General features: G+C 31.8%; 1 protein-coding gene across 1 annotated transcript in view; it reads left to right on the top strand.

Annotated features, from left to right (window-relative positions):
* The window catches only part of LOC145329143 (lysosomal proton-coupled steroid conjugate and bile acid symporter SLC46A3-like), a 49,247-nt gene that overhangs the window by 9,725 nt on the left and 22,470 nt on the right, over positions 1-17,052 (top strand). The window contains exons 6-11 of the mRNA XM_080173195.1: positions 2,172-2,329; positions 6,197-6,271; positions 9,322-9,423; positions 9,716-9,770; positions 11,604-11,651; positions 14,418-14,535. Of these exons, the coding sequence (XP_080029321.1) occupies positions 2,172-2,329; positions 6,197-6,271; positions 9,322-9,423; positions 9,716-9,770; positions 11,604-11,651; positions 14,418-14,535 (556 nt within the window). The remainder of the gene's footprint in view (positions 1-2,171; positions 2,330-6,196; positions 6,272-9,321; positions 9,424-9,715; positions 9,771-11,603; positions 11,652-14,417; positions 14,536-17,052) is intronic.

Raw genomic sequence — 17,052 nt, 5'->3', positions numbered from 1 at the left:
CAATAATAATTCAAATACAGTTCCAAAAGTTGTTGGGCCAACAAATAAGTGTTATAAAACATTGGGGACTAATAAAGAGTTCTATATCCTCTCTCTACATGCCTTGATTACATTTCTATATTGTATAATGTTGTAATATGAATTATGCTTAGTTTCAGTGCGACAATATAGTCAAGTCTAAACACTTGAGTTCTTTTATATTAAACATTGTCACTAGGTTTTTAGGGTTTTTGAAATAGATTTAGTAATGTACATGATTAGTAATGTACATCTAGATTTCGGCCATTGTCTTATCCCTTTAGATTGTCATACCAAAGACGTTAATAATGGTACCTAACTGCTTTGTTCGGCACAGGACATCAAAAAGTAGAGTAGGGGGGAATGCCTTGGCCCCAAACAGGCGCAACTCATTACCATGCACAGTTAGGATCTCCAGACAAAGATCGTGCAATCAAAGGGTTGGTTGTCTGTAATGTACTGTACAACGGGTATGAGGTGAAGGTATGAGGTGAAGGCCTTGAGTGGACAAGTTGACTGTTCAGTGCAGGTGCAACTCACCCACACGACGACACTATTATCCCTTTAGATCTAGAGGAAATAAGTCCATGAATTGAGTTGCTCCAAATTAGAATTACTAGAATAGTGCAGAGAGAAACTCAGAGGGAGGGGACATTAGACTGAAAATTATTCTGGTACCCAAAGTTTTTTTAATAAACATCGATTCTTTGATAGGATTCCAATTTTGGGTACTTTTGAAAAGTTTTGATTGCTCGGCTTAAACTAGAAGTGTCCAAACTTTGCAACCAATAGCTTTAATTTCCAAATGAGTTTTGTTTTCATCATCAATATGGTTGTACATCAATTTATTGTCCATTGTCTTATCCCTTAAGATTCCTGGAGAGACAAATGGAATTAAGTTCAGTGAAGCACATGGAATATCATAACTTTATGTCTCTACATCCCAGCTAGCTTTTTTAGTAGCGAAGCTTTTATATAATTATGAAAGGTCCGTCTGTACGTCCGTGTGTGAGTCTGTATTGCTGATATTTAAACAAATTATCAAATGCTCTTTAAATATTTTTATCCGTATTCCCATCTATGATTTTTTTGTGCTTCGCTACTTAAAGATCTCGGAAAATATTAGTGGTACTTTTCAGAGAAGCTTTATAAAAGTCTTGGGTCAAGGGCAGAATCCTGTTATAAAGTATTTTATGAATTTTTATTTTATTTAATTCTTTTCTTTGTAGCTAAAGATATTTATGAATAGTAAACTGAATGAGTTCTCCATTTTAGAGAAGATTCACATATGTCTAGGGATGGTTTTAGGATTTTATAAAGATCCCAATAATTACCAAATGGCTTCTCTGTTTTGGGAAAGCTTCAAATAGATCCTTCGATATGGTTTTAGGCTATTTTTTCTTAAAAATCTTAATAAATTCTAAATCGTTTAGGTTATCTTTTTTAGGAAAGCTTCACATAAGATTCTGTGATGGTTTTAGGCTATTTTGTTTACAGATTAAGGTCTTGGGATGGTTTTAAGCTATAATGTGTGGACACTGTAGGCCATAGCATAACAATATTTTACACATTTTAATCTGGGAGCCAACTAAAATACAGGGTAGATAAAGGGATAAGACAATGCCAGATAAATTGATGCCCTTTCCCAATGATGATACACAAAATTGCACTCTATATAGTTTTCAATGAGTGGTTGATACGTTTAGACACTAAAGTCCCCAAAGTTGTTGAGTCAGCGATAAAGAAACCGTTATTATAAGACTTTGGGGGAACTAGTGCAATAAACAGCCCAATATCCTCTCCCTCTCGGAACTAATATACAGGGAGAGAGGGAGGGGACATTGGGGACTGCAAGTTTTATATGGTCACGGTCTCTCATTCACAGACTTAAAACTTTGACTACTTTTACAAAATAAATGAATTGTTTTGTTCATACTGACAATGTATCTACTTTCAACGAATGTTAAAATAAAAACACAAAACTAATACGAGTTTTGTTAGTCCGTTCCTTTCGCCCCTCATGGATAACAAAACTGGTTTTAATCTTACAGTTTTTCATTATATTATCTACATAGACTTAAATGTTCCAAAACTTATATTTAAAGTATCATAAAACCAAAAATCTCATATAATTGATATTGTTTTTTCTTCAGATACGGCAGAAAGCTGGCGATTGCGCCGCAACTGGTTGGGATGATCCTAGGCCACGGCATTTCCCTCCTCAACGTTTACCTGTGGTATTTACCAGCTGAGTATACGCTCTTTAGCATGCTGTATTCCTTGTTTGGCGGTTTCTCCACTTTTTTTGTAGGTAATGAATTTTTTAAGAGATATATTATTACTTGGATGTTGCAGCAGATTTTTATGTACTCTAACAAAGTGATACTTAATTGCAGCTGGCTTTTATAACAATACCCCATCCCTTCCTATCCTACTGGATGAACTAACAATAAATGAGGACTATTGTAGCAACATAAATTGATGACAAATTTTCCCCTGTCAATACATATCCACGTATTTTATGTATATCCATTATCAAGCCACTCTATGATTTGAAATGTCCGTCCGTCCGTCCGTCTGTTAGATTCGGATTTTAAAGTAACCTATTGTAAGGGATAAGGCAATGGACGATAAGTAAAAGTAAACTATTAACAATGGTAAACAAAAATATGCCTTATTGAATATTTAAAGCGTGTTACCTTTTTTATGTTTTATTATTATTTGGTTACAACTTGGTCAAAAATGCTCACAAACCAGACCTTTTTCGACCGAAGATGCTCAAATGGTTCCTTTACAAGCCCAATCAATCAGTTTTAAGATATCTTTATATTTCAAGAAAAATTTATGCAAATACTAAAAAACGGCCAATTTGGGTGTTACCTTTTATATGCACAGATACCATAAAATCAACAGAAAAAATACTTATTTTTACTCTTCTGTCATTTTTAAAGTTTGATTCTGTTAAATTGGCTAATCTTGAATGGATTTATGCATTGATTATACTGAAACATAATATTGGACAGAAATTAATGTATTTCAAAGAAAGAAATTATTGGAAAATAAGAAATTCGACCTCTATCACTTCAGAGGACAGCTGCCAACCTCCAGTTGACAGGATGTAGTTAAATACTTGTTAGCAATAATAATTAGCCCAAAAAGTAAAACAAAATTTTTTTTAATATGGTAAAAAAATGATAATCTAAATCTTAATTTTGGGGATGATGATCTTAAAGACGCTCTTGCTGTTGGTGATGATGACCCAGATGGTATCAAAATACATGAGCATAATGACAACTTATCTATTAAACTATGGTCCGATTTTTGTATTTGTAGCATTCTACAATCAAGAGAAATCCAAAAACATACAATCATGGTTTTTAAATTCTCCAATTCATAAGGTAAATAAAGTAGTTTTTGAAAGACGGTTATATTTCTTGTTACAACTTTTAATTGGAGGCTGCTACAAATACAAAATTGGACCATAGTTCATAATGTTCATGTACTTGGATACGATCTGGGTCATCATCACCACCAGTCAGAGCGTCCTTCAGATCATCATCCCCAAAATTAAGATATAGATTATCATTTTTTTACCATATCATATTTAAAAACTTTTTGTTTTACTTTTTGGGCTAATTATTATTGCTAACAAGTATTAAACTATATCCAGTCAACTGGAGGTTGGCAGCTGTCCTCTGAAGTGATAGAGGTCGAATTTCTTATTTTTAAAATTTTCATTCTTTGAAATACATTAATTTCTGCTCAATATTATGTTTCAGTATATTTCAATGCATAAATCCCTTCAAGAATAGCCAATTTAACAGAATCAAACTTTAAAAATGACAGAAAAGTAAAAATAAGTATTTTTTCTGTTGATTTTATGGTATCTGTGCATATAAAAGGTAACACCCAAATTTGCTGTTTTTTAGTATTTGCATAAATTTTTCTTGAAATATAAATATATCTTAAAACTGATTGATTGGGCTTGTAAAGGAACCATTTAAGTATCTTTGGTCGAAAAAGGTCTGATTTGTGAGCATTTTTTACCAAGTTGTGGCCAAATAATAATAAAACATAAAATAAAGTAACACACTTTAGAAAGTTTTGACACTTCTATTTTAAACCAACCAACCAATCTTCAATAAAAAGTTGTAAAAGTTTTTCAACCAACGCATTGATATATCCATTCCATAAAGTGTACCAGTATAATTAGCAGCCCAATGCCACCTTCCTCCCTGCGACTTTTATAAGGGATTTAAAGGGAAAGACCAATGACTGATAAATTGATGAATATCTCTAAAAAATACCCCTTCTGTAGATTACAATTAGTGGTTAAAACTTTGAACACTCGACTTAATGAACAAACCAATCACAATTCAAGAAAAGTCTCCAAAGTTATGAGGCATACGAATAAGAAAACAAGGTTATAAAACTTTGGGGACTAGTGTAATAAACAGCCCATTGTCTCATCCCTAACTGCCTTATTATATATTCAGCGTATGATTTTTATTTCTGATCCTGCAATACCAGGGAGGGAGGGGATATTGGGATGTTTATTACACTAGTCCCCAAAGTTTTATGATAACTCATTCGTTAACACGTTATGGACTGTTATTGAATATAATTCGTTGGTTTATAGGGTTAAAAACACTAATTGTAATTTACAGAAGCGGTAATTTTGTGTATGATCATTGGGGATGTGCATCAATTTATCGGCCATTGTCTTATCCCTTTAGATCCCTATCTCGCAATAATCATAAAGATACAATAAGTAATTTTCATACGGAATTACAATGAATTTTTATCATATTCTTTTGTATAAAAATTAACAGGATGTTTGTCTGCATTTATTTTGTACCTAAAGATCTCGTTAACCACTGGATCAATGTAGTTCTCCTCTACTTTTAGGTCCAGGGAAGGTTTAAAACTTGTTGGGGAGAGAAGAATTAACCATAAACAAACTAAATTGTCTTTAACAACTAAAATAAGAAAAAAATGGGGGGGGGGCTTATCTTACCACCTCCCCAAATGGCTTAAAACCTTCCATGGGCCATATGATTTTTTTTATTCATCTGTGATTCTTAACAATAAATATATTATTAATTGGATGTTGCACCAGATTTTCATATATTCTAGTAATGCTTGCAGTTGGCAAAAATTACGATAAACCGCTATACATCCCCTTTACCTTATCCCCTCTCCTCCTACTGGATGAATAAACTGACCAACAAAGACCATATTAAAAAAACAGTAACAAGCTCTTTTCACTCCACAGGGGGAGCATAGGCCGCTGACAACTTGTCAGTGTTTCTGTAACAATGTGGCTTTTTGATGGATATGGGATAGGGTTGTCAGCCCTAAGCCCTATGATTGCGGTGTAAAGCATCCATTTGCCCATCAGACAACCAACCCTTTGATTGCACGACCTTTGTCTGAGAAGTCCTAACTGTGCATGGTAGTGAGTTGCGCCTGTTTTGGGCCAAGGCATTCCCCCTACTCTAACTATTTATGTCGCGCACCTGACATAGCAGCAGTAGGAAACATTTTTAACGTCTTTAGTTATGACGCGGTGTCGGTCCGGGATTCGAACCTATCACCTTCCCGACGACGAGCAGATGCGCTACATGTTGAGCCACGGTTGCGGGTACAAAGACCATATTAGCAAGCTAAATTGATGACAAATTTTCAATCTTTACAAAGTGTCTCAAAAAAACGCCATACGACGTCATAAAAATGAGGGATTATCCATCTCATTTTTAGACATTTTTTTCTACTTTTCCTCTCATCTCCCTCATTTTTATAACGACACATGGTTGATTTTTTTAGACACTTTGTAAAGTTACAATATGTGGACATTTTTACACTATTGGTCAGTTCATTCAGCCAAATTTTCTTAACTCAATTTTTTGTTTCTGGTATAAATTCCTATGCTGGAGATGTGACATTAGAGGCTAATCGGACAACTAACTCTATCTATCTATCTATCTATCTATCTATCTATCTATCTATCTATCTATCTATCTATCTATCTATCTATCTATCTATCTATCTATCTATCTATCTATCTATCTATCTATCTATCTATCTATCTATCTATCTATCTATCTATCTATCTATCTATCTATCTATCTATCTATCTATCTAACAGTCTATCTATCTATCTATCTTTTTGTTTCAGGAATAAATTCATATGCAGGAGACGTGACGTCAGAGGCCAACAGGACAACAAAATTTTCTCTCATTGACGCTTCATGTAAGTACTACCGACTACGCCACTAGAGACCTCTCACCCTTTATTTCGATTTCAGTATTAGAAATAAAAACTTTAGGAAGGGGGGGGGGGTAGGCAATTTATCTTTGGAGGGTAGCGAGATCGTTTCGGCGCAAACAAAAAACTACCACACCTCTTTTAATTTAAATTAAGTGGAGGGGGATGTTTCTTTGCTCGAATAAATTCTTTCAGAAAAACCGCCAAAAAATAATAAATCAATTGATACATTAATACTTGGATGTTGCACCAGATTTTCCTGTACACTAATAAAGTGATACTCTCAACTGGCTAAAATAAAGATACACCCCTTTCCCTCCCCTACTACTGGATAAACGAACTTAGCAACCTAAATTGACGTACATTTTACCAGGTTTTAATATATCCATTAATATCTATTTTTAATTGCTATTTGTATGAGCATAGGAATATATATTTCTGGTCCGGTGTTTAATTCTGTGAATATATCCATGTATAATATATCCATTAATATTTCTATTTAGTTGCTATCTGTATGAGCATTGGAATATATATTTCTGTGAATATATCCATGTATAATATATCCATTATTTCTATTTAGTTGTTATCTGTATGAGCATTGGAATATATATTTCTGGTCCGGTGTTTAATTCTGTGAATATATCCATGTATAATATATCCATTAATATTACTATTTAGTTGCTATCTGTATGAGCATTGGAATATATATTTCTGGTCCAGTGTTTAATTCTGTGAATATATCCATGTATAATATATCCATTATTTCTATTTAGTTGCTATCTGTATGAGCATTGGAATATATATTTCTGGTACAGTAATCAATTCTATGAATATATCCATGTATAATATATCCATTATTTCTATTTAGTTGCTATCTGTATGAGCGTTGGGATATATATTTCTGGTCCAGTGTTTAATTTTGTGAATATATCCATGTATAATATATCCATTAATATTTCTATTTAGTTGCTATCTGTATGAGTATTGGAATATATATTTCTGGTCCAGTGTTTAATTCTGTGAATATATCCATGTATAATATATCCATTAATATTACTATTTAGTTGCTATCTGTATGAATATTGGAATATATATTTCTGGTCCAGTGTTTAATTTTGTGAATATATCCATGTATAATATATCCATTAATATTACTATTTAGTTGCTATCTGTATGAGCATTGGAATATATATTTCTGGTCCAGTGTTTAATTCTGTGAATATATCCATGTATAATATATCCATTATTATTTATATTTAGTTGCTATCTGTATGAGTATTGGAATATATATTTCTGTGAATATATCCATGTATAATATATCCATTATTTCTATTTAGTTGTTATCTGTATGAGCATAGGAATATATATTTCTGGCCCAGTGTTTAATTCTGTTAATATATCCATGTATAATATATCCATTATTATTTCTATTTAGTTGCTATCTGTATGAGTATAGGAATATATATTTCTGTTAATATATCCATGTATAATATATCTATTATTATTTATATTTAGTTGCTATCTGTATGAGCATTGGAATATATATTTCTGGTCCAGTGTTTAATTCTGTTAATATATCCATGTATAATATATCCATTATTATTTATATTTAGTTGCTATCTGTATGAGCATTGGAATATATATTTCTGGTCCGGTGTTTAATTCTGTGAATATATCCATGTACAGCATGACCCTCGAAAAAGTATTTTTAAGCATCTGCAGCCTATATTTCTAAATAAAATATTATAAGATTCATATGTACTTGTTGTCTATAATTTTCTACATCAAAGGATATCAAAATATTTTTTTTTACATCAATTAACAGCCGAGATTTTTAAAGCCAAAGTTTGGAAAAAGTGCTTGAGAAACTGGATATTGCTAAATATTTCTTAGTTTTTTATTAGTATATTACTTTTTATCAACCAGTTAAAAAACAAATAAGATAGAAGAACATGTTTACAATTGATACATTTTTTATTGCATTAAAAAACGTTACTTTTACATATAAAAATCTACTTTTCAAATTTTACTGAATACATTTTTCTTATAACCATTTTCCCTCAAATCTTATAATATCTCCCACTTATTAATATGACCTTAAATAAACCCCTCTCCAATTTATGCTCATTACCAGAAGGATTAGCGCCACCTTTACCAATAAATTCACGCCCACTCATCAAATTAATCTAAGACACATAAAAATCATTTAAATTGTTAAATGTTTAATAAAAGTTTGTAGCTGTAACTTTTTGGTTTTTTAACTTATTTTGATAAAATAAAAAGTGTTTGATTTCTGTTTATGTAAACTTTCAATTTGCTACTATTTTTTATAGGATTTCTTTCTGTAAGGGTGTTTTTGCAATTTACACTAATCTAAAAATGCCTTTTAGAGCAAGTGAAAAACGTGCTTTCAGCATGAAATAAATTTCTTGGAAACATCTTTATATAAGTTTTATAAAAAGTATTGAAATTATGAGGAAAACACGCCATTTCACTTTTTAAAAAAACATTTTTCTTGAAAGTTACTTTTTCCTCAGTCACTTTTTCAAAACTTTGGCTCTAAAAATCTCAGCTGTTAATTGATGTAAAAAAAATATTTTTATATCCACTTATGTGGAAATCTACAGAGAACAAGGACATATACTTTTTTTTGATAATTCATTGAGAAATATGGGCTGCAGATGCTTAAAAATACTTTTTTGAGGGTCATGCTGTATAATATATCCATTATTATTTATATTTAGTTGCTATCTGTATGAGCATTGGAATATATATTTCTGGTCCGGTGTTTAATTCTGTTAATATATCCATGTATAATATATCCATTATTATTTCTATTTAGTTGCTATCTGTATGAGTATAGGAATATATATTTCTGGTCCAGTGTTTAATTCTGTTAATATATCCATGTATAATATATCCATTATTTCTATTTAGTTGCTATCTGTATGAGCATTGGAATATATATTTCTGGTCCGGTGTTTAATTCTGTTAATATATCCATGTATAATATATCCATTAATATTACTATTTAGTTGCTATCTGTATGAGCATTGGAATATATATTTCTGGTCCGGTGTTTAATTCTGCCGGCTACTATGGAATTTATTCGGCTGCCATTTCATTTTTAGTATTAGGTGGTATATACTTATTTCTTTAGTAGCAAAACTACTCTTTAAGTGTTTGTCTCTGTCTGTCTGTCCGTCTGTCTATAATGTCTACTGGCTACTATGGAATTTATTCGGCTGCCATTGCATTTTTAGTATTAGGTAAATATTTTTAATTTCTTTACTAGCGAAAATACTCTAAATTGTTTGTGTCTGTCTGTCTGACGTATAGTGCCAGATTTTTAGTATAGAATATTATACGTATTTATAAATCTTTTATTTTCCAAAAACATCCCTATTTATAATTTAAACTATATTTTAGATTTATTTATTGTGATATTCTGTTTAAAAAGCTCTACACCTAGACAAGTAGACAGGTAAAACTTATAGATAGATAGATAGATAGATAAATATATAGGTATGTAGATAGATAGATGGATAAATAGATATATAGGTATGTAGATAGATAGATAGATATTCTGTTTTAAAAAGCTCAACACCTAGACCAGTAGACAGGTAACACTTAAAATTATAAAAAGAAAATTGAAATTAAAAGTGTAATATTTAGTATAGGTAAATTTAAGTGCTATGTTTTTTTCTGTTTTTAGCTTTCCGCGGATATTAAGTTGAAAGTATTAAAGATTAAGATGTAGATTTTTCCAATTTTTATTTCAATATAAGTGAAAAATGTCTGTAATACGATGCTATGCACGATTTTTGTGTATGCCAGTTTTAATCCAGCGGATAGTAATCGGTTTCATAGCCATACTGGAAAACGCTTTAAACATTTTTTGATATATACATATATTGATTTTAAAAAAGAAAAAAATAATTAAATGGGAGGGATGGAGGGGGGAAGGTAACCCCTAAATATGTTAAAACTTTCCAAAGAAAATGTACAATGACAATACTTATGTAAAAATGAAGAAAAGTTTAGTTTGAAAAGTGCATTTATCACATGGCCTAACTTTAACACAGGGAGGGAGGGGACATTAGGCTGAAAATTAAACCTGTTCCCAAAATTACATAAGCCTGATTTTGGGTACTATTTATCAAATCTTAATAAGTTAGTTGAATTTGGCAGTGTTCAAATTTTTCAACCAACAATTTTACTTTTTATTAAAGACAATGAATGATAAATTGATATACATCTTCCAATTATAATATACAAAATTACCCCTTCTATAGATTAAAAATTATTGGTTGAAAAGTTTGGGCACTACTAGTGGGCACTTCAATAACAAAACTAATGAATAGGATAGGTAATAAAAGGGTAATAAAACTTTGGGTACCAGTGTAATTTACAGTCCAATATCCCCTCCCTGGCTTTCAATCCTTTTTCTTGGGAAACAAAATTTATCTTGTTGTAACATATCCCTGTTTAGTGTTTAATTTGTCAGAGAGGGAGGGGTCATTGGACTGTAAATTACACTAGTACCCAAAGTTTTATAACCACTTTATCATATTAGTTGGCTCAGAAACTTTGGGTATTTGTAGAGTTCAAACATTTCAACCAATACAAGGGGCAATTTGGTTTATTACCATCTGAAATTTATCGTTAATTGTCTTATCCCTTCAGATCTCTGAGAACTTGTAACATATATCAAACAGAATTTAGTGCAACGCTGTCTTTGCTTTTTTTTAGAGGATTTTATTTTAAATTAAGTTTATGAATTTCAAGTCGTTTTAAACATATTTTTTCATGTTTTTTCTTTCTTTCATGTCTTAAAATCTTTGGATATATTTATTGTTTCTTTGATTGGTTGGTATAAAGTGAATTTGCAATTTCATTTTATTAAATTCACGTATATTTAAGATTTTATGAAAACTATGTAAATCAATCTATCAATTATATTTAGATTAGGGGCTACGTCCCTAGAGGCTTCTAGAGGGAACTTGAAGTGGGGAAGTCGACCTCTGCTCATTTTTTATTTTAGTTTAGTTAAAAAGTAAAAAAAGAATTTAGAGGGTCATTTATTTCAAGGGTGATTTATCTTAGGAGGGTGATGGTATCCTCTCCCCAAATAGTTATAAATCTGTCAAGAACCTAGGAGAAGCTATACTGTAAAGTAGAACCATATCGGTTCAGCGGTTAGCGAGATTCCTCGGTTCAGATAGACAGACATATGCAGAGCCTATTACTTATATATATAAAGAATAGACCTGAGGTATTTATAATACGAAAAATATCCTATATTTATTTATTTCAGTTCGTCTACTATTCCTTGGGCAGCTTTAAACCCTGTGAAGACATTCAGGTATTTTTAAAAGCGAAGCTTTTCTATAATTAGGGTCGGTCCGTCCGTCCGTCCGTACGTCCGTACGTCCGTCCGTACGTCCGTAACGGATAGCTTTTTTCGTTAATTTAGGCATGTTAGAATTGTCCTATCGATTTAAAATTTTGCATGGTGATTCCTTTAATAGTTAGGTACGATTTAGAAAGCGTAGCAACTCTATAATCATCACCAAAATGTCCGTACGTCCATTTTAAACATGTTGATTTTTTTACTTTTTTAACAACAAATTTTTATATGATCTAATCATCCGATTGATCTGATTTTTGGTATATTGATTCCTGGGACAACAAAGTATAATGTAATAAGCGAAGCAACTCTATAATCAAGTCCTAGAAATGTAAGTATGTCCATAAACATTATCCTGAATCAAGCAGTTTTTCAACACATTTTACTTACAATTTTGCTTTGACTCTTATACATTTATATTATGATTATTCAGTTCTGACACTATATAAGTGTTAATGTCCGTTTGTCCTACTGTTTAAGTGCTTCGCTTTTATGGATGTTGTCATCCTTGTTTTTATTATAAATTCAGATATAATGCAGTGATCTAAAGGGATAAGACAATGGCTGATAAATTGATGTACATCGCCAATGATGATACACAAAATTACTCCCTTTGTAGATTAAATTTATTGTTCGAACATTCAACCAATCAATCAAAATTTACTAAAATCCCTAAAGTTGTTAAGCCAACGAAAAAGACAACGTTATTATAAAACTTTGGGGACTAGTGTAATAAACAACCCATTACTTGGATGTTGCACCATATTTTCATTTACGATACTTCCAATCCCTTTGTTCCCTATGGATGTTAATTGACCAATAAATGAGGTCTATATAAGCAAGCTAAATTGACTGCAAATTTTCCCTGTTAACCCATTAGTGCCGAGCGCCACTTTTATGGGCCGATCGAGCTGAAAGTTTCAGGGAAGCTTTATAATGGTCAAAACGGAATTCGTATTTTTTTGTTTTGCTCTAGTGGCGTGCACAGGAAAGTTGCAATAAAACCCGGTTCGGCGTGAGTAAAAAAACCTTGCGGCATTAATAACCGTTTTTGGCCCTTTTTGGTGCTTTCCCCCGGCATTAAAGCCCGTTTGCGACCTAAATACCCGGTTTTTTAGCGCGAAAAGTTAAAAATGTAATTTTTGAACGCCCAAAGTGAGATGAACACTTTTTAGAACTTTGATACGATCCGTAATTGAAAACTACACAACCTCATGTAATCTATAGAGCTACAAGTAATATACGAAGCGATTTATATCACATTTAAGATTTTGGCTATAGGTGCCGCCGTTTTCGGTTAAAAAAGCCCATTTCGAGGAAGTTTTAAAACTTTTGCTAATATTTGTATTGATAATAATGGGAGGGATATTGATAATGTAATTGTTGAACGTCCAAAGTGAATTATAGAGAAGCAATTATTCTATTACTATCAGTAATTGACAAATATATAAAAAAATGTAACTAACTATCTATCTATTGTATTATCATTGAGGACCAACATCAATTTATCGTCCATTGTCTTATCCCTGTAGATCTGTCTATCTATCTATCCATCCATCCTTTTATTTATCTATCTATCAATTGTAATATCATTGAGGACCAACATCAATTTATCGTCTATTGTCTTATCCCTATAGATCTGTCTATCTATCTATCTATCCATCCTTTTATTTATCTATCTATCTATTGTATTATCATTGAGGACCAACATCAATTTATTGTCCATTGTCTTATCCCTATAGATCTGTCTATCTATCTATCTATCCATCCTTTTATTTATCTATCTATCAATTTTAATATCATTGAGGACCAACATCAATTTATCGTCCATTGTCTTATCCCTATAGATCTGTCTATCTATCTATCTATCTATCAATCCTTTTATTTATCTATCTATCAATGATATTTATCATTGGGAAATAAAGAAATTTTTACATTTGAAGAGAATAATAAATGATAAAAAATATCTAATATATCTAATGGTTGAAAAGAACCCATTAGTGCCGAACCGGGCAATAAAACTTTCGGGTATTTTTACTCACGCCGAACCGGGCCTATATAGAACGTAAAAAAACGATAAAAAAATCATATAAAAAATAATAATTTGAATAAAACGAATTCACAAATGAATGTAGTTGCCAATAAACTTTAAATTTCACGAAAAAAATCACTAACTTTACTTCATAAACAAAAAAGTTAGGAGGGGTATTTTAAATCACCTTGTTTTTCTGGGTTCACACATTTTCGATGAAAGATTGTGGCCGACATAATAGATAGAAACGCTTCTCTCTGGGGGGAATTGAAAAACAGCGCAGTAAAGGGTAGGCTCAAGCGAGCATGATGCAATCTTAAAACTGGAAACCGGTTTATTTTGGCATTTTCTGGAACCGGGCGTTAAAACCCGGTTCGTCACTAATGGGTTAATATATCCACGTATATCTTATATTTATTGCAGATGCTAGTAATTTTTCTTGAGGCTCCTAGTGGCATTGTAAATGTTTTTTGTTTTTTTTCAAGTCTCTACGCAAAAGCGAGAATATTTTGCGATTTCTCTTAGGAAGGTTGTGGTACCCTCCCCCAAAATATAAACCTTCCCGGGACCTCTAAGAAACCCCCTGTTAAGGAGAACCCGATCAGTTCAGCAGGTAGCAAGATCTTTTGGTACAGACAAACAGACATCCTGTTACTTTATTACAAGGATTTATCTCTGTTTAATTTTAGATCAGTATTAAAGCGTAGGTCTGGCTACAAACGGATGCGAATCCTAATCCTGATAGCTGCTATCCTGGGATATGCCGCCATTTTCTCCTGTGATCTAGACTACATCTATGCTAGAAGGGTCAGTGCTTACTATTTTCATTTTAAATAGCGACGTACATAATTTAGTTATGTTAGAATTGTTCTATCAATTTGAATCATGGTATGATGATTCCTAGGACAACAAGGTATAATGTTATTTTCAAGTCCAATGTAGCCGCTATCTTGGGTTATGCGGTCATTTTCTCATGTGATCTAGACTACATCTACGCCAGAAGGGTCAGTGCTTACTATTTTCATTTTAAATAACGACGTACATAATTTAGTTATGTTAGAAGTGTTCTATCAATTTGAGTCTTGGTATCATAATTCCTAGGACAACAAGGTATAATGTTCAAGTAGTCCAATATAGCCAGCATCTGATATGACGATTCAAATTATTATAATTATCTGATGTTTTGGACTAATGATTCCTAGGACAACAATGTATAATGTTGTTAGCATAAGGGTTAACCAATCAGACTTATGTTAATACTTGGATGTTGCACCAAATTTTCATGTACTCTAATAAAGTGATGCTCTTTACCCCATCCCATCTCCTCCTACTGGATAAACAAACTGACCAATAAAAGAGGTACACATTACCAACCTAAATTTACGACAAATTTTTCCCTGCCAATTATATCCACGTATTATATATTCATTACACAAACCTAAATAAGATAACACAGTTATAAAACTTTGGGTACCAGTGTAATTTCCAGTCAAATATTCCCTTCCTCCCTTACAAATGCTAAATGTGTCCCTACAGAGTAAAGTATAATAATTGATATATGAATATTTTGATATTGCACCAGATTATCATATACTCTGATAAAGCTTAACTCTTAGCTGGCTGAATAACTATTCCCCCCCCATTCACCCTCTTTACCCTCTGGATGAACGAACTGACCAATAAATGAGGTCCATATTAGAAACCTAAACTGACGACAAATTTTCTGTATATTTTTTGTCAATATATTCACATATTTATTACATCCATTGTCCCCTGTACACAGAGAGAAGGATAATCTAATCATTAAAATAAATGAAATACTTATACCAACCTATTTATACGGACACCCGTGATTAGCGAAGCTTACAGGGATCTAAAGGGATAAGACAATGGCCGATAAAATCATGTATATATCTAATGATGATACACAAAATTATTTCTTCAGTGAAGGATGATCTAATCATTAAAATAAATGAAATACTTATATCAAACTATTTATACGGACACCCGTGATTAGCGAAGCGTACAGGGATCTAAAGGGATAAGACAATGGATAATAAATTGATGTACATTCATAATGATGACACACAAAATTACCCCTTCATACATAGTGAAGGTTAATCTAATCATTAAAATAAATGAAATACTTATACCAAACTATTTATATGGACACCCGTGATTAGCGAAGCATACAGGGATCTCAAGGGATCAGACAATGCACACTGGTCCGGAGGGGTCAACAATTCAATTTTTCCTACCCATCAATTTAGACAAAAGTTGACCTGCCAGCCTTCAAAGACATCCTGGGCCACCTATATTTTAAATATCAACCCATGTTAATAATATGTTTTTTGAAATAATTTGGGGCCAAAGCTGCAGAACTCTAAAATCTAAGAACGTATTATTGACATTGTTAAATTGGCTATACTTGCTTAAATCTGATAAAATCAAATATCCGCATGTTGGAAATTGTCCAACTAAAATAAGTCCTACATAAGTTCAAAAATTATTTATAACACAAAAAATGGTACAAAATGCAAAAATGTGTTTTTTTTCCTCAGTTTTTAAGATAAGGGTAAGTTTGGCAAAATTTTCTTATTGAGTACTCTCTGAGCTTTTCGCATGTTTATTAAAGAGAATTTGTTGGTATTGCAATTAGCTTAATATTTCACGATATATATGGCATCCGGTTTTGTTCGTTTTTTGCATTATCTTAAAAACTAATAGATCGATTAAATTTCATCGATGTTGTAATTTAGAATTATTCCGACGCACGTAGAGGGGGGAAGGATCTATTTTTGCGGAGTAATATCTAATAAACAAAATGAAAACATACAAAATAGCTAAATAGTATAAAAATCTGTTATATTTCATGTAGGTTAGTTAAAATAAATTTTTAAATGTCAATTTTATTGTTTTATATTCATATAATTGATATTATTCTTTCAGCCTACTCTTTATGTTTCTTCATGTGTGTGTGTGTGTGTGTGTGTTTCGCGCCTTGTTATTTCGTAGCATAGAGTGAGGAGAAACAAGAATACACACACACACATTCAAACACACAAACAAATGCATATCCTTATAAAAATATGCCATAATTTTATAAGCCTCTAGTAAGATGAAATAACAATGATTTAAAATATTTTCTAAATGGATAAAATCAAGAAAATTTAGATAAAATAATCAAGATATTAAAAATTAAAAACGCGCAAATTTGAAATTTGCAGCTGGTGAAAAACTGGTTATACTTACAAAAATTTTTACTTCACATGATATTTAGCCAATGCAATTGTCTACAAAAAAGTATTTCAGAGTCTTCTTGAT

The sequence above is a fragment of the Acartia tonsa genome, chromosome 9 (assembly GCF_053477335.1).
Source record: "Acartia tonsa isolate MP-2025a chromosome 9, ASM5347733v1, whole genome shotgun sequence".
In the NCBI taxonomy this organism is placed as follows: domain Eukaryota; kingdom Metazoa; phylum Arthropoda; class Copepoda; order Calanoida; family Acartiidae; genus Acartia; species Acartia tonsa.
The sequence above is the reverse complement of the archived record's forward strand: the minus strand, read 5'-3'. Positions and strand labels throughout refer to the sequence as shown.